The 18,632-nt window shown below is 44.5% G+C and overlaps 1 protein-coding gene across 11 annotated transcripts in view; it reads left to right on the top strand.

The window, feature by feature from the left end:
• Epn2 (epsin 2) overlaps window positions 1–18,632 on the top strand; it is a 93,400-nt gene that overhangs the window by 29,084 nt on the left and 45,684 nt on the right. For 8 of the 11 annotated variants that reach the window (XM_047542979.1, XM_047542977.1, XM_047542984.1 and 5 more), the window contains exons 2-3: window positions 15,288–15,413; window positions 16,184–16,946. In XM_047542979.1, coding sequence (XP_047398935.1) covers window positions 16,352–16,946 — 595 coding nt within the window. In that variant the 5' untranslated portion in view covers window positions 15,288–15,413; window positions 16,184–16,351. The remainder of the gene's footprint in view (window positions 1–15,287; window positions 15,414–16,183; window positions 16,947–18,632) is intronic. The other 3 variants (XM_047542981.1, XM_047542974.1, XM_047542980.1) reach the window with 1 other exon arrangement.

Below are 18,632 nucleotides of genomic sequence, written 5' to 3'. Positions count from 1 at the left end.
GTTTTACGAATGAGGACACTGAGGTTCATTGAGTTGACTAAAAAAGTGGTGGTGGGTAGACCTGTGATCTTTCCACTGAGGAGTTGTTTTAGGACTGTTCCAATGTTGGTGGCATATGTTTTATGTTTGGTGTGGGTATTTGAGGGTCCTTGCATTGGAGGTTTGATGAGAGTGTGGAGGCTAAGAGAGCTCTGAGGAGGGAGAGTGAAGTAGAGTGCGAGCAAGTGTGGGTTGGACTTGGTGTCCTGCACCGTCATTTGTTCCTGTAGTGGATATGTTCCAGGCCCAGCATGTAGCAGTGAGGAGACAGTTGTGACCTCTGTCCCCCAGGAGTCCACAGGTCCACATAAGGAAGGAGGGAGTGTGGATGGAGAGCCAGAAGTCCAGGCTAGCTCCAAGGCTTCTGACTCGGTCAGCTGGACAGCAGGTGGTAGATCCTGGGCCACCTAGAGGGATAGGGAATGGGTGAATGGGCTGCAGAGGAGTCAGGGGTGGTGGGTTCAGTTCATCCTAAGACCAGCAAGATGCAGAGATGTGTACAAGGGCATCTGAACCATTCTTGCTGGTCATAAACAGGAGAAGGCATGGTCCTCCCAGCCACACACTATTCTGCACAGTTGCAAAAGCTGTGCCCCTCTGTCCTCTGCTTCCCTGGCCCTGAATGGCTCTCTTGTGTCTGTCTTGCTCCTGCCCCTTCTGGGGCTTTGCTACCAGATACTTGTTCCTTCCTGACTTGCATCCTTGTCCCAGGCGTCCCATGCTCTCTCCCCGGCCTTCGTGTGCTCCACATGGATGAACGTGCTGGCCCCAGTTCTCCTCCTGCACCTGGTCTTAGGTGCCAGCTGTCATTGACTATCTTCATTCTCCTTGTCTGTTCTGCCAGCACCTCCAGCTGTGTTTGTCTGAAATGAAACTAAGTATTCTACCTCTTCCCTTCTAAAGTGCCTCTCCACCTTCACTTTCTGTTATGGGAAGTAACTTTTTGTCTTCCTGGCCTCTCCCTTCCCTTCACCCCACCCATCCTGACATTTGGTTGTCAGTGCTCTTTCTCCTACGCAGTGTTTTTGGCTATCTCTTGCCCTTTCCCATTCCCCTGCCACATTCAGATTCAGGCCCCAGTGTCTTCTCCTTCTGTTCTGGCAACTGTCTTCCTGTCTTCACCCCTCCCCCACATCCAGCCCTGTCCTTTCTCTCCCACTGCTAGATGAGGATTTCAGAAATACCGTTCTGACCACGTCAGTTCCCTGCTCCCAAACAAAACAAAACCCAGCTTTAGTAGCTTTGCCTTCAGCAGTATTTCCCAAAATAATTTTAAGTGGTATGCAGTTGAATGTTGTTAGTTTTAATAGTTCTTTATCTCAAAAATGCCAACGTACTTTGTCAGTTCATCAAAGAATTATATATCTAGTTAACATAGGATCCAGCACTTGCAGTATATCCCTATATATATTGCTGAAAACACATATCCACTCAAAAATAGATACTCATATCAGCATTATTAATAACAGCCAAAAAATTGGAAATAACCCCAATGTCCATCAACTAGTGAATGGATGAACAAAATGTGATATATCTACTCAATGGAAAATTATTGTCATAAAAAGGAATGGCGTACTGATACATAATGCTACATGGATGAACCTTTAAAATATGTAAACCATTAAAACCTTTAAAACCTGTAACTCAGTGGTAGAATGTTTGCCTTTCACGTGTGAGTATTTGAACTCAACCCCTAGCATGAATAACAAAAACCAAACAACAAAACATGATTCTAAGTGAGAGCAGCCACACACAGAAGACCACATATTATTTGATTCCATTTATATAAATGTAATATCCAGAATAGGGAAATCCATAGTTGCAGAAAGTAGACTTACTTATATTTGCCAGGGAATCTGGGAGTGGGCAGTGGGTAGTGACTGCTAATGGATATAGGGTTTCTTTTGGGGATGATGAAAATGTTCTGGAATTAGATAGTAATGATGGTCACACATACTGTAATCCCAGTGATTTAGGAGGCTGAGGCAGAAGGATCAAAAGTTTGAGACCAATCTGAGTAACTTAGTGAGACCCTGCTCAAAAAAATTAAAGGGCTGGGGATGTAGCTCACTGGTAAAGTGCCCCTGCATTCAATCCCCACAAGGGGACCAAAAGGGGAATAAAAAAGTCATGATGGTTGCACAACATTGTAGATATACTAGAGAGAGAGAGAACACTGAATCATGCACACTTTGGTGAATTTTATGCTGTTGTCTCTCGATAAAAACAAAGACACTTCCTAATATCGTAGCAGTGATACCTGATTTCAGATATTGTTACTCAAATGGGTATTTAAATTTAAAAGCAAATTGACTTAAAGAAAAATATTCAGCAGGCAGTGGTATGACATGTATTAACGATTCACTGACCTAATTCCCAAGAGTGTGGGGCATGCAGTAGCTGTTTCATTGTTTGGAGAAGGCTAGGCTCTTGAAGGTGAATAACCAGAGTTGGCAAGTCCACATTTCTTAGTGCACCTGGTGAGGCCCTGGCTGTGTAGCCTTAGCCCCATTCTGTCCACCCTGCTTTCTCTGCATCACTCCCTGAGGGATCCTGCTCTCCTCCTCCTCCTTATTCGTTGATGGTATTGCCACAGGTGCACTTGATGGCCCTATGCCTGTCCCTGTCTTCTCATGAGCTGCCTGGAGCACCCAGTTTGGAGTCTCTTTTTGTTGTCCTTTGCGGGGGTTTCTGTTCCTTACCCAAACTGGAGTTCACATCTTGTGCTTCTGTAAATACCCTGAGCCTGCTGACATTGCCTTCTTAACACAGTGAGCATGTGCAAAGTCAATCTAGTATCATCTTAACTATTAATACATCTTTCTGATGACAAAATGATGTTATAAAATAGGACGGCAAAGGTAATTTAAAGATACGGTGCAGGGGCTGAGGCTGTAGCTAAGCGGTAGAGTGCTTGCTTACCACAGGTGAGGCACTGGGTTTGATACTCAGCATCACATTAAAAAAAAAAAAAAAAAAGATACAGTGCAGAACCTGGTGTGGTGTGCATGCTTGTAATCCCCCTAGCAATTAGGGATGTAACTCAGTGGTAAAGCACCTTGAGTTCACTCCCTAGTACCAGAAGGAAAAAAAAAAAAAAAAAAAAGATAACAGTATAGAGAACATTTTGTCCTTTATAAACAAGCAGTTCTCCTCTTAGGAACATACTCCTAGAAAACCTTCTTACAGGTATCCCAGGAGACGCACCTGTACATTACAGAGCTATTCGTGATTGCAGAAATCTGTAGGAACCAAGATATCATGTATAGGAGCAGGAGAGGCACATCATTAAATAGTAATGCAGTCATATTCTACAGCATAAAAGTAGATGAGATGCAGCTTTTATATGGAGCAACAGGGAAGAAACATTACACTGAGTGGCACAAGCAAGTGGTGGAAGTGGTCTTAGGTTTACAGTGTGAGTGATCCAGTTATTCTTTTCTTTCTTTGGTACTAGGGATTGAGCCCGGGAGCCTACATTCCCAGTCCTTATAATTTTGATACAGGGTCTTGATAAGTTGCTGGGGCTGACTTTCCTCCTGCCTCAGCCTCCCAAGTTTCTGGAATTACAGGAGTGTGCCCCACACCCAACTTATTTTCTTTTTCTTAAAAGCAAAGGACTAACTGGGCATAGTTGCACATGCCTGTAGTTCCACCTATTCAGGAGGCTGAGACCGGAGCCAGCTTGGGCAACATAGCCAGACTCCCACCTCAAAATAATGAAATTAATAAGTAAGTAGCAAGAGCGTGAAACCTAGAACTCAGACTATTTGCACTCTGCCTGCGGGCCCCCCACCCTGCAGAGGAGATGGGGAGGGGAGGGGGCCCTATGTGGACTCTGGGGATTAGTCTAGATCTTGAGGGACCACAGGCTCATGGGGGCTCATTTCATTTGTTCCTCATATGTGATTTGCATATATTTTCTTCTCTCTTTCAGTATTGGGGATTGAACCTAGAGTGCTCCCACCGTGCTATATCCCCAGCCCCACCATCTCCCTTTAAAATATTTTGAGATAGGGTCTTGATCCTCCTACCTCAACCTCCTGAGAAGCTGGGATTACAGGCATGTGCCGTGGTGACTGGCTGCACATATACTCTTAAATTACCCAATGGTACCTAGTAAAATATTTAGGCAAACAGGCGCAACAAGAAAATATTAGGACTGACTTCTGCCTTTTCTGGGGCCAACTCTGACATTTAAGACTTAGGAAGGAACATTTCCTCCCAATGTAGCCAGTCAGTATTGCAGAGTAAATAAAACACTGGGAATGTTTCCAGCAGCAGAGGAATGAGGGAAGTAATATTTTTATCCTGTACCAAAAAAGGAAGTTACCTTGTAGCATAAAGAGGACCATTTTTTTCTCCTCTTTCTTTCTTTCTTTCTTTTTTTTTTTTTCCTGAGTGGTATTTAAGATGACAAGGACCATTTCAAAGGAGCAATGCAGACTTCTCAGGTCACTAAATTTGATGTGACTGACTTAGTGAAAGACATTCTTACAACTAAAGGGACATAATTTCTTAAACGATGTAAGCTTAGAGAAACACATTTTTAAGAATCATTTTGGAGTCTGTGCGATGGTGTCTCAGATTCTTCCTAACTGACACCATGGTACTGCCAGTCTATAGACCTTACACGTTTTTTGGGAGAGCTTTCTTTGAAGAGTGTCATAGCCCTTTTTCTCTTTGCAGCTGCACTGGAAGTTTCTAGGAATCCCAGGTTCTGTTTCTGTTCTGGCAGTAATCCCTGGACCTTGGTATCTGTACATGGTGAGTCCTGAGGCCCATCCCACTCCAGGAGATTTGCTTCTGTTTGCTGGACTTGGTGAGCTAGCTGGGAAAAGAATCTCCTGTGACCTGTTGAACAGATTGGGAAAACTTTTGTTTCCCCTGCCATCTTCCGACTCCAAACATCTAAATAAGAGGGACCTTTTCAGGCTTGAAGATTTAGCAATGGAAAATTTGTTGTTCTTATGACTTTTTTTCTTTTTCTCTTTTTGGGTGCTGGGCATTGAACCCTGGGGTACTGTACCACTGAGCTACATTCTCAACACTTTTTACTTTTATTTTGAGATAGGGTCTCACTAACTTGCTGAGGCTAGCTTCAATCTTCTGATCCTCCTGCCTCAGCCTCCTTAGTTACTAGGATTACAGGTGTGCTCCATTCTGTCTGACTCTTACAATTTTCATTGCTGAATTTGTCTAAAGTCAGAAAAAAGTAAGAATAGGATTTGGGCTGGGGATGTTGTTTACTGGTAGCCTATTTTCCTAGTATGTGCCCTGGGTTCTAACCCCAGTACCAGAAACAAACAAACAAACAAACTAAACTAAAAAAGAATAAGGGTTAAGAGGGTGAGACCAGAAGCCACAGGTATGGAATCAGATCCTGGTCTTACCATTTGCTTGCAGTGCAGCCTTGTGCCAGTCGCTTAACCTCTCTGTTACTTTCCTGTAAAATGCAGATAAGAATAACTTCCTGTAGAATTGTTATGAAGAGCCAAAGAATAAATACCTGTGAAATGCTTAGGACAGCACCTGACATGTAGTAAGGGTTTAGTTAGAATTTGCTACTAAACCACATCCCCAGTTCTTTTTTAATATTTTGAGACAGGATTTTTGCTATATTGCTGAGGCTGTCTTTGAACTCGTGATCCTCCTGCCTCAGCCTCTTGAGTCACTGGGATTATAGGTGTGTGCCACCACAACCAGTTAATTTGCTAGTTTCTACTTAGAAAACCCCTTCTATTTTCTAGTACTCTTCTAGTTCTGATCTGTTATTAGTATCAGAGAGCTAGCAGTTTGAGACTTCTCTGGGAATGCCAGCTTCAGAGAAGAGCAGGTAGGACCATTAAGGGTGATTAGCAGATTGCATGCATGTCTGAAAGGAGAGACTTGCATGGTATATCTGCTGTGCTGCCAGGCCAGGTCCACTTTATGCCTTGTCAGGGAGAAGCCTCTCTGGGCTTCACGTCCTGCCAAGTTGACTCAGAGACCTGCTGAGAAGCATCCCTATAGACATATGCACCTGGGCAGGCCAGGGAAGAGGAAGCAGATATTTGGATGCCTATCATTTGAAGTCCCACAGCAGCCTGGCACAGCAGTTGATATTCATTGCCTCTGCTTACCAGATGTAGAGATAGAAGCTCAGAAGAGCACATCCTCTGGCCTTAGATCACACACCTGGAAAGGCAGGATGCTGATCCCTGTGATAGGAGGAAGGACTACTCATTTGAGCCCTTGAATGCTGCCCAGGCCAGCTGGCATTGCTCCCAAGTCCAGGCTGGGAAGGACACTGGATGGCTGTTCCTTGGTGCCCTAACCCTGTTGGGTGCAGACTTCAGCAGCTGTTCATTTTGTAGTCAGCGTTCATTAAGTACCAGGTGTGACTATGCCTGTTTCCTGGTGGTATATTACTGGCAGGCAGTATAGCAGCTATTTTCTTATTCAAGGGAGACCAAAGGGAAGCAGGACTGGGAGAATAGTGTCAAGGTGTTAACCCTGGCAATCTGAGTAGGTGGGATGATAGACTTTTTTTCTTCTTCTTTTTTTAAATCTTTGGCTACTGTGTCATTCATATGGTAGGTACTTATTGAACACTTACTGTGTGCTAGGTACTGTTCAAGGCATTGGGGAGACAGTGGTAAAGAGGCAGGTAGGGCTCAGCTCTCATGAAGGAGGGTGGAGCCAGCATGATATTAACAGATAGGCGCATAAGCAAGAAAATGTCAGATGGAGGACGGGCTCTGCTGAAAATGCAAACTGGTGAATTGACTGCCTCTGAGGAGGCAGTGTTTAAACTGACATCTAAGTGACAAGGAGCCAGGCTGTGACAGTCACAAGATAGACAAGGACTGGCAGAAGAAAATGGAGGTGTGTAGAGCTCAAGACAGAAACCTCTCTGGCAGGCAGGTTTCTTTGGAGTGACAACATATTGTTCCAGTAATAATGGAAGTGACTGGAGCAGGGTGCGTTGGCACACGCCCTGTAATCCAGAAAGACTGAGGCTGGAGGATTACAAATTCAAGACCACCCTCAGCAATTTAGCAAGGCCTTAAGCAATTTAGTGAGACCCTGTCTCAAAATAAAAAGGGTTGGGGATGTGACTCAGTGGTAAAACACCCCTGTGTTCAATCCTCAGTACCAAAAAAATAAAAAAATAAATAAAATGACTGGAAAAGAGAGTGTGGTACACAGGTAGCACAGAGTTAACTTTCAGGACTGGCCTTTCCTCAGGGCCCAAACTTAGGATGGTTTGGCGCATTTGAGCACATGCTGAGATGAGCCTGTCTTTTGATCTCTGAGATTCTGGTTCACCCCTCCAACCCCAGTGATGGTAAGTTTGGGTTGGGAACCAAAGTCAGCTGGTGTGACTCGGGGACATTAGCTGTCATTACCAGAAGTCTGAGGAAGTAGCTCCCTTTACTGCCTGCAGAAATCTACCTGTCTCCTCCTGACTCCTCCACAGCCGCTATGGGGAGTCCAAGGCCCTCCCAGAAGTGCTGGTTGCAGGGCAGAGGTGAGCTAACCACTTACTTTTCTTGAGCTGTGGTCTTGTGCTCAGAGGGTGAAAACACCTGCTCCTTGGCAGATTCCTTCTTGGCTCGAATCCTGTGCTCCTTCTGAGAGGAGTGAAGTCACAGGGGTGCTAGAAACCCAGAGACTGTGGACGCGTGGCTGAGAGCCCCATGGCTCACCCCCCCTCTACTTCCACACTTTGGCTTCTGGAGATGGCGACAGCCCAGCACTTAGCACCACCACAACCACCAGACAGGTCTAAATTAAGCACGAAATCATGGGAACTTGAAAATTTCCCATGTAGCTTGTCATTTCTTTCAAACATCTCAAGCTGGAAGGTTGTACTGATTAGCAGTGGTAATCCATACCATGGCCTGCCCTGGGGAGGGGGCCAAGTCTGGGTATGTGTGGCCCTATTGTCTTTCATCAGTGATGTTTCCAGTGGCAGAGTCACTGTGCGTTAGAAATGGAGATCTCTTGGTGGGTCACAGGCTGCTTTTCTGGGAGTGGGGAGGGGTTCTGAGGGCTACTCTTCACACTTCCAAAGACCAAAGGGAAGCCCTCCTTTTTGCCTCCCCTTCTTTCCTCCCGCAGAGCCCCACAGGCCTACAGAAACATCTGTTTGATTGGCTGTGGCCTGAGTTTTAGTCCATCGGTTTGTGACTGGTGACTGAACTGGTCAGAAACCTGAACTCCTCATGACACCATGGAGATGACAGAGAACAGGGCCATTGGTCAGAACGATGGCTTTTGGAACTGAAGGGTTTGGGGAGAGCATCTGGTTTACCTCTGTCATTTTGGAAACAAGGACCCTGGTCCTTGGTGCTGCAGAGCAGTTACATCATCACATCTTGGTCCCTGTGTTTCCCTGTTTCTCCTATATCTGGTCTGTTTGGACCGTACCACATCATTTGCTTTTTTACATGATTTAGTCCTCCTTCTCAGTGCTGGGGAGAACCCAGATGACTTTCATGCTAGGCAAGCACTTTACCACTAAGCTACACCCTCCAGCCCCTTTTTCATAATTTTTAAAGAATGCTGTCCATGATTTGGTCATTCGCAAAACTTCATTGAAAGAAGTTAGGGGAATATTAAAAGATTGCTTGTTTTCCTTGGATATCTGTTTATGTGTCCCCTTTGTGCAGTTGTCAGGATATTTGATCCTCTGCTCAGGTGGTTGCAGCTCATTATGCCCATTCCCTGGGTCAGCAACAACAGACAGAACCAGGTCTCCTAACCTGTCCTTGCTTCACACAGTCTTTTAAAATAACTGCATTTCAGATTACCACCTGTGTAATCTGTACTCATGGGTTGCCCTTCACAGAGTCCAAATAGTTGGTAAAGAAAAATGAAACTCTTTGTATATGTTTTGGTACTTGATTCCTGCCTTTAGGAAAAGTAAGGTCATGTAAAGTCTCAGGAGGCCATCTGACTAGATCTAGTTAAGCCCTCCTGTGCTTGTTGCAATGACTGATGGATCCTGGGAGAAGCTGCCATGGTGGCTTCTTGTTGGAAGGCCTCCTACTCACCTGAAGGGTGGTATTGACTAGCATGGGGCTTTACTCTTCTACACAGTCAGCCCTTTACATCTCCACCCTGATATAGGTGTACTGATACCCCTTAGGATCTTTTACTTGGAGAAAGGTCCTGGGTAGAGAGAAATGATCATGGGCTTTACCTGATACCCTATAGAAGTCAAAGTCAAATCTTAAATGTTTGTTTTCCCTGAAAAATCTTTAAGTATATTAATGCAAAGTGGTTTTTTTTTGTTCTAATTAGTTATATGAGACAGCAGAATGCATTTGACACATCATACATAAATGGAATATAATTTCTCATTCTTCTCGTTATACATGATGTAGAACCACACCGATTGTGTAGTCATAGGGTAATAATGTCTGATTCATTCTACTATCCTTCCTACCCTCATACCCCCTCTCCTCCCTTTACTCCTCTCTACCTAATCCAAAGTACCCTAGCACCACCCTCGCTAATTGTGAATTAGCATCTGCATATCAGAGAAAACATTCAGCCTTTAGTTTTGGGGGAGGCTTATTTCACTTAGCATATTCTTCAGCTCCATCCATTTACCTACAAATACCATAATTTCATTCTTCTTTAAGGTCGAGTAATCTTCCATTGTGTATATATTCCATATTTTCTTTATCCATTCATCTGCTGAAGGGCACCTAGGTTGGTTCCATAGTTTAGCTATTGTGAATTGAGCTGCTGTAAAAACACTGATGTGGCTGTGTCACTGTAGTATGCTGATTTTAAGTTTTTTGGGTATAAACTAAGGAGTGGGATAGTTGGGGCAAATGGTGGTTCCATTCCAATTTTCAAATACTGATATAAAGTTTGGTTTTAGTTTCTCTGATAAATAAGAAACTATTGGAATGTAGGTACTCAGGTTTGGTTAGTGAGGAAGATGTTTCATTTGGACTGAATCTCATTGTTTTTCCTGGTGAGAGAAATAAAGGAAAGGAATTTCCCCCTGCTTTCACTTCTCTTCTCTGCATGAGCCACAGTTCTTAGGCTTTAAGTTAATGCTAACTTGGCTGAAGCAAAGCCATAATAGTCCTTTCTCTTAAAGCTGAAATGATTACTGTTGAAAAGAATGTGGTACTGTCCATATTGTCCTGACTGGGCTGTTGTCCTCTGGAGGGTCTGTCATGTGAGCTGCTGTCTCAATACCCCGGACTGGGCCTCCTTGTAAAGGGCCTTGCACCCTTTTCCCCAGTAGGAAAGATGGAGGTGTTTGCTTTCTCATGGATGGCACATAAAGGAAACAGAACCAGTTAATTAAGGATTGCAGAGTATTGCACACATTTAGGTTCCTGTGCATTACACACTGGACCCCTAAAAATCTTTGGAGAGCTTGTTAGGAATGCAGCATGCTCTTTCCTCTACCTCTTATTCTCTTTCTGAATTTTCAAACAGGCTCCTGGGAGGTTCTGATAAATTTGAGCTGTGGACCACACAGGTGTGACACTGGGGGAAACATGGATATATCCCTTCTTAAGCTCGCAGAGTTATCTGCTTTTAGAAGGATGAAGTACACATAAAGTCACAGGAGCCTGCCAAACTCATATTGTATGAGCTGCCATCTGATGTGGGGATGTTCAGTCAATCCATTCAGTCATATTTATTGATTGGGACTGATTTACTGCAGTCTCTGTTGAGTCTGTGGCTGTTAGGTTTAGGGAGATGGTATTGAGGGGTAATTGTTGGTATTTCCTCACAGCAGGTCTTCATCCTTGATAATGGAACTGAAAAGCAACTGCCCAAAATCTCCTTAGGGAGTGGAGTCACCATGTTTCGACAGTGCCCTACCTGTGTGACTCAGAACCAAGAAGACCCTCTTTGTCTCCCATGAAGTACCAGATTTGAAAGATTTCCCTATCCAACTCTACAAGTCCTTGGAGCACATTGTTACAGAATTCTTGCCTCCAGGGACATATCAGCCTTGAACTCCACCCCCACCCCCTCACACCAGTTAGTCCTTTAATTCTGTCTGATTACATTTCAAGTATGCCAGATTTTTTCCCCTTGGCACGCCCCTTTGCCATGGGAGCATTTAGCAATTACTTTATGGTTCCCATCATACATTGCTCTCATGAAAAAGTGGATGATCCCAGACTTTGGGGATGCTTTATTGTAGGGGAGTGCTGAGTATCCCTGGGAATATGCAGCCCCTGCTCTGTCAGTCTGGTGTCAGGGAGCCTGGCATTGTCTCCACACTTCTGCTTGAGGCTCACTAGGAGCTGAGGGAATGACTGTGCTGTTTGGCTGTTGCTGGCTTTCCTCCTCTTGTCCTCAAGAGCCCCAGATTTGAAAACATCCTTAGATGCTTCTTGCATAGGACATGCACTTACAAGTGACAACACACCCTGCTAAAGGTTATAAATGACTTCTCAGTTACATGAGAAGGGATGAATGACTTCAGATATAGGTGAATCTAGAGGTTCAAATGATGTGATGTTATGCCTTTCCCCCTCTTCTTGCTTTCTCCTATACTTGTTTTAGTCTTAGGTAACCTCTGACCCTGTCCCTGTGGTGGCTTCTAGCAGTTTAGCAATCTCCTGGTTTCCCATTTGTTTCAGGTCCCTTCAGAGATGTCTCTTGGGTGGTCTAATCTGGATTGTCAATGTACAATGAGGCTGGGGGACTCTGGTGCTATAATTGACCCTGCCTGAGTCCAGAGCCTCCTCCTGGCCAATCCCCAAGAATGACTGAGGCACTCTTTCTAAGACAATTGGAGATGGTTGTTGCATAGGCAAAACCAGCAGATTCCATTTCCAGGTTGAAAATTAAATAATCTGGCTTTAAAAAGGCTCTTAGTTCCGGAGACAAAATGTAGAAAAGTGAGTGTTTCTTTCCATACTGAAAAGATTGTGACTTTTGATGTGGGGTCCTCAAAGTTCCAAAATTCACATCAGGTACCTTCCATAAAGGTTAACAAGTCATTCTTTTTGTTTGTGTGTGGTGCTAGGGATCAAACACAGGGCCTCCCAGCATGTAAGGCAAATGCTCTGCCAGTGATTATACCACCAGCCCTGGGCCTGACCAATTCTAACTTATCCCCCCTGCAATATCCCCAGGCTATCTAGGTTGTTCAGTTTCTTTGCTGTTGGTTGGAATTTTTTTTGACTCACAGTGATTAAGAGTGGCTATCTCAGTCTGGTGTGGTGCACGCCTGTAATCCCAGCTACTTGGAAGTCAGAGGCAGGAGGATCACAAGTTTGAGGCTAGCCTGGGCATTTTAATGAGGCCTTGTCTCAAAATAAAAAAATAAAAATTTGGGGTGGTTTGAGGGTACCGGGAATTGAACTCAGCATCACTTGACCTCTGAGCCACATCCCCAGCCCTATTTTGTATTTTATTTACATTTATTAATATTTATTTAGAGGCAGGGTCTCACTGAGTTGCTTAGTGCCTGAGGCTGGCTTTGAACTCATGATCCTCCTGCTTCAGCCTCCCAAGCTGCTGGGATTACAGACATGTGCCACCAAACCTGGCCTGTTGTGAATTGTTAACAAAGTTTATTGTTCCCTCTTGTTTTTCACAACTTTTTGTCCCCTGTCTTCCCCATATCTGGCCTGGAGTCCTTAGGATGTGGTTCACGTTTGTGAACTGATCACAATTCCTTGGTTTAAACCAAATGAGGAGCCCAGAAGTTAACAAATGGTCCTGTTCTAGTGGGTTTTGCATGTTCTCAGCAGGCTGAAATGGAATAAAACTGGCAAATTGGGAAGGAAAGCTTGGAAAATAGAGCTTGCAAACTATTCAGAAGAGAGAACAAAACCAAAAACTTAGGTTTTGGAATAACAGGATGTGTCCTTGGGGGCTAGGGGAGCATGTGTTGGAGGGTGGGAGGTTGCTTCTGAGAAGGTGTCCTGGTAGATGTTTGCTGGAAAAGGAGCCACTAAGTATTTACAGTCCAATTCTGGGGTTGAAGAGGAGAAGTTTGAAATGGGAAAAATAAGAGTCTGGGGTATACATGGATCCGTTTGGCAAAGCCATGGAGATGTTCTGTGACTGTGGGCATTGCACACAGGGTCCTGCAGCTTTGCTTAGGTTACCCAGTTGGAAGTGCAAGTTTCAGTTTGCAACATCTTGCTTGGGTAAGGTACACAACCCAATTTACCTGGAAAAGTGGTCTCCTGGGTATCTCTGGTTTCTTTGGACCTTTCTTATTCCCAAATCTCTCCCTTAGCCTCTGCTAGTTCCGAAAGCTGCTCTTTCTATAAGCTTTAAGAAAATATCAGAAAGTTATGTCAATTGTGTAGTCTGCATTTTTCAGGCTGCAGTGCATATTTTATTAGCTTTTTCCTTAGAAAGCTTGAATATTTCAGAGACTACCAACAGGTGTCTGTGCAAGTTGAGCCTGTTAGAGAAAGACCCACCTTGGTCAACAGACCTGACATCTAAATTGTTTGGCATTCCTTTACTGGTCATTGTCAGGGAAACGGAGGCACTCTGGCTCTTGCTCACAGGAATCATTGCCTTTTCTTTGTCACATGCTTAGTAGACCCAGTGGAAGTCCTGATGGGGCTTCACAGCTTCTCCCAGTCTCTTGGAGGATGCTGGGCCCAGCTGGAAGTCTTCTGCCATGCCTCCTGCCTCCCACCCCACACACACTCTGTAAGGTGGTGGGACTAGAGGAGGGCAGCAGACCCGAGGGTGTGTTTCTTCCTTGGGAAAATATTCTTTTTTCCTAAAATATTCTCAACCATTGGAGGTCTTTTTACCAACAGTTTGCTCTAGTGCTTAATTGAATTATGGGAAGAGGTCCTGAGGGTCTCTTTGAGGGAGAATCCCAGCTCTGCCCACTTCTCTGGAATTGGGAGCAATCGTCCACCCAACTGAGAAAGTGTCAGGGTTCCTGGCATATAGTAGGGCCCCTAGCCATTAAGTGCATCTGAACATTACTACTGATTTTGACACAGCTATTCTTTCTCTCCTTTTCTTCCTCTTTGTTTGGTATTGGGGACTGAACCTAGAGGCAGGGACACTTTACCATTGAGCTTACATCCCCAGTCCTTTTTATTTTTATTTTGGGACAGGATCTTGTTAAGTTGCTGAGGCTGGCCTCAAACTTGCCATCCTCCTGCCTCAGCCTTTCTAGTTGCTGAAATTACAGATATGTGTCACTACGCTTGTTGACACAATATGTACTCTGTAAGCTGGGAGATACCCACTATAAATCAGTGTTCTTTCTCCCTTTGTGAGACCCATCCCATTTCTACCAGCCATAAATGTTGCCCTGTGAATGAAAAGCCTAATTAAAGCAAATGTGCAGGGCACTGTGAAAAAGTTTTTTCTTTTTTAAATCTCGTCCTCTCATAGGCTTTGGAGGATTCACAAGAGCTGGCCAAGTGCTTGGGAAGGCAGAACATACCTGTCTTCAACCAAAGCCTGTTCTGTGGCCACAGACAGAGACAGAGACAGAATCTTTGGCATACCTGGGGTGATGAGATGGTGGATGAGAGCTGTCTCTTTTCTTGTGTGGTGACATAAACAAGTGTCCATTGCATTTCCTGTGCCTTCCTTTTGTTAACTTGTTTATTTTGATGTGTCCATTGTCCACCTGAGCTTTAGATGAGGAAACTGAGGCTGTTTGTATTTCCTAGCAGAAATAGCACAGCTGCTTGGTGGAGAGGAAAGGCTATTGCATAGGGGATATGTCTGGAGGAGGGGCCCATAAGTGGAGGGTTGCCCCAGCTGGGTGACTTTGTCAGCCAGACAGTTGACAATGATTTTCATAAGCAATAAGCAAGACAGAGTCTGGCCTGAAGGACCCTGAATGACCAAGCAGGTGGTAGTGATGGGTGGAACCCCTCACTTTCTGTTTGGTGTCCAGCTGTTTTGCTTAATCTGTAGCCATCTCTGAAGTCTTTTGGGCCTTAGAGTCCTCATTTTTAAAATGAGGAACCTTTATCCTTTCTGGACTGTGACCTTCTTGAGGACAGGGACACTTACTTTTTTTTTTTCTTTTTTGTGGGAGTATCAGGGTTGAATTCAGGGGCACTCAAGCCTCATCCCCAACCCAATTTTGTATTTCTTTTAGAGACAGGTCTCACTGAGTTGCTTAGTGCCTTGTTGTTTCTGAGACTGGCTTTGAATTCATGATCTTCCTGACTTAGCCTCTCCAGCCTCTGGGATTACAGGCATCTGCCACCTTGCCCAGCAAGGACAGGGACACTTTCTAATCTGTAATATCATTTATCCAACAGTGTTTATTTCGTGTTGGGCGCAGTGCTTGCTAGGTACTGGGTGCTCACAGTGAACGAGGCAGATGGGGGTCATCAAACTTGAGGACCAGAGCCTTGTGTCGGAGATGTGGACCCTGCTCTAGCTCCGTAAGTGTTTATCATCTGGAGGAAGAAAGGGGATGAATGTGTTAGGAGCCCATGAATGCAGAGCTCTGGGTCTCAGTTTTCTCCTCTTTTGAGTTGAGGGGGTTGGGCTTGAATACAGAAGTTTTAAGGCTGTATTAGCTGAGTCAGATGCCCAGGGTCTTGAAAGCGGAGGGAAGGTTCATTATCAACCTTGCTCTAGAAGAGTGGTGAGAATCCTCAACATTTCTCGAGCAGGGAAGTTCAGAAAAGAATTCTCTCAAGGAGAATTCCCTGGGTAGAAAGAAGGCCAGTGGACCAAAGCCAAATGTTCAACAATTTTAGAGATACAGACAAGAATTGTGGGATTAAGATAGCCCTAAATTGAGAGGCTACATGAAATTTTAAAACTATCAGGATTGAGCTTGTGGTATATAGCTCAGTGGTAGAGTGTGAAGCCCTGTGTTCAATCCCCAGTATAAAAAAAATAAAATAAATACATCAGGATCAATTTTCCCAACATCCTAATTCTTTTACAGCTAACTTCTTCCTGGCAGTGAACCCACCAAATAGCCATTCTAGTGGAATCCTTTTGGAAATGGAACAATAGTTATAATGTTTACTTGAGTTTAGATTTTACTCATTATTAGCTGGCATTATTGATTTTATCTTAGTTTTAAAAACAGAATGGACATTCTTTCTTACTATATGTAGTTTACAGAAGTATCTGAGCAAGGATCTCCCACCCTCACAGGGCACTCATGTCACAGGGAGTGTTTTTTCTCTCTCTTTAGGTCATGGCTTCCAGCTTCTTGGATCTGAGGCTCCAGAGGAGGAAATGACTGTTCAGGGCTCTTGCTCCAGCTCAGTTACGGAAACTGGACCTTCAGAGGGTGTGGACTTACAGAGAACAGGAAAGTTTCTTTTTGAAGGGCTTTAAATTTGTAACAAAGAAAATAAAAATGACGACTTCATCTATCAGACGACAGATGAAAAACATTGTGAACAATTACTCAGAGGCTGAAATCAAAGTCCGGGAAGCCACCTCCAATGACCCATGGGGCCCATCCAGCTCTCTGATGACCGAGATCGCTGACCTGACTTACAATGTAGTGGCCTTCTCTGAAATCATGAGCATGGTGTGGAAACGGCTCAATGATCATGGCAAGAACTGGAGGCACGTGTACAAGGCGCTGACCCTGCTGGACTACCTCATCAAGACAGGCTCTGAGCGTGTGGCCCAGCAGTGCCGTGAGAACATCTTCGCCATCCAGACCCTGAAAGACTTCCAGTACATTGATCGTGACGGCAAGGACCAGGGCATCAATGTCCGTGAGAAGTCTAAGCAGCTGGTGGCCCTTCTCAAGGATGAGGAGCGACTGAAGGCTGAGAGGGCCCAGGCTCTCAAAACCAAAGAGCGCATGGCCCAGGTGGCCACTGGCATGGGCAGCAACCAGATCACCTTTGGCCGTGGGTCCAGCCAGCCCAACCTCTCCACCAGCTACTCAGAGCAGGAATATGGCAAGGCTGGGGGGTCACCAGCCTCCTATCATGGCTGTGAGTAATCTAAGCCCTTCCTAACTCCTGACTCAAGTGGGCACCTTGTATGATGCAGCACCCAGGGTAGCAGATAGTCTGGGTTCCCTGGGGCTGAGGATGTGGCAGCTACCCTGGGACTTGATTCTGTCCTCAGTTGTCAGCTTTTGGCATACTAGACAACAGTGCCCTAGTCTGGTTTGAGTTACTCACAAAAGGCCTTTTGGAGCCTTGGCTGCTCTGTGGGTTTATTCTGTGCTTCTGGGCAGAGTGGCTCCTGTGGCTTCCTGGGTTTTCAGGAAAAGGTGGTCAACAAGGAAGGTCTCATCAGCCTCCTCTTCTGAGAAGGTCTGCCAGCAAAGAAATTGCCTACTGTCCAAACAGTGGGGAGCTGACTCTTTGGTAGCTAGGAGGAAATGATGCTCTTTTTTGGTAATCTTATTTCCTTAATCTGTTATTAAATATTTTTTCTGCTGATTTGAGCCATAGGTCTCTCGAGTGGCTCAGTGTACTCTACTTCAGCATCATAAAGCACGGAAATTGGATGTCTTTGTTTCGTGTAGAGAGGGAAAATTGCTGAAAAATCTCTACAGGTTGTTAGTGTGAGCAAGGCCTCTTTTCCAAACATGCAAAAGGAGTTCTCTGTGTGATTTGGTTGTGTGGCTTGCTCTGCGCTGGACAGGGCTGGTCTTTGTTCTGGTTTTGCATGTCAGGTCACTTTGGGTCTTTGTCCTACGTTCTAAAGTTATTTCAGGGAGCTGAAGTAGAGTTTAGGGCTTGATGGAAGCTAATGTCCTGAACCACGTTGGCATCCTGGCCAAGGTCCTAGGGCGCCCCTCCTCTACCCTCCCAGTGCTGTGTGGTGATGGTGTGGACCCCACACAGAGACAGGTAGCCCTAGTGGCCTTTGGGGAGGTATGAGATGGGGGATGCAGAAATTGTATCTTCTAACTGCAAAAATGAAAGTGCAGGTTTTCATATACATACTTTCTGGAATTAGTAACACTATATCAGCATAACAGAAAACATTTTTTTTTGAAGAGTTTGTAGTTTGGCAAGCCAGTCAACTCTTGCTTAATCAGTGGTTCTGTCATCAGACCACTTGCCAATATTTCCTGTTTTTACAGGTTTCTATTTGACTTTGTCCCATTACCACAGGCATTTTAAGAAATGTGTCAAATGAGAGATTTGCATATCAGAGTCAGATTTTCTGTCTCTAGGAATTCTGAATTATTATCAAGCTTGGAGCATTTTTAATTATTGTCATTTTTTCTTAGTTTAAACTGCTCTGCTTAAGCAATGGTTGTAACCTTTGTGAAACTACTGAAAATGATTTATAATCTCCAGAAGTTTCTTTTTGGGTTAAATTTGCACGCGTGTGCGTACACACACACACACACACACACACACACACACACACACACATTCAAAATAAATAAAAGATTGTCCCTTCGCTTCCTCTGTCAAAAGGCTGTGATTGGGATGGATGACTAAGGGGAATGGCCCTATTCTTTTCTGTGCCTCTCACAGCCACTATTCTTTTTTAAAAAATATCAGTTAAAATTTACTTAAAAACAACTTAAAGTTCACGTAGAGGGAAAACTGCTAAAAAACCTCTACAGGTTGTTAGTGTGAGCAAGTCCTCTTTTCCAAATTTGTAAAAGGAGTTCTCTGTGTGATTTGGTTGTGTGGCTGGCTCTGCACCAC

This window comes from Sciurus carolinensis, chromosome 3, assembly GCF_902686445.1.
Source record: "Sciurus carolinensis chromosome 3, mSciCar1.2, whole genome shotgun sequence".
Lineage (NCBI taxonomy): Eukaryota > Metazoa > Chordata > Mammalia > Rodentia > Sciuridae > Sciurus > Sciurus carolinensis.
The sequence above is the reverse complement of the archived record's forward strand: the minus strand, read 5'-3'. Positions and strand labels throughout refer to the sequence as shown.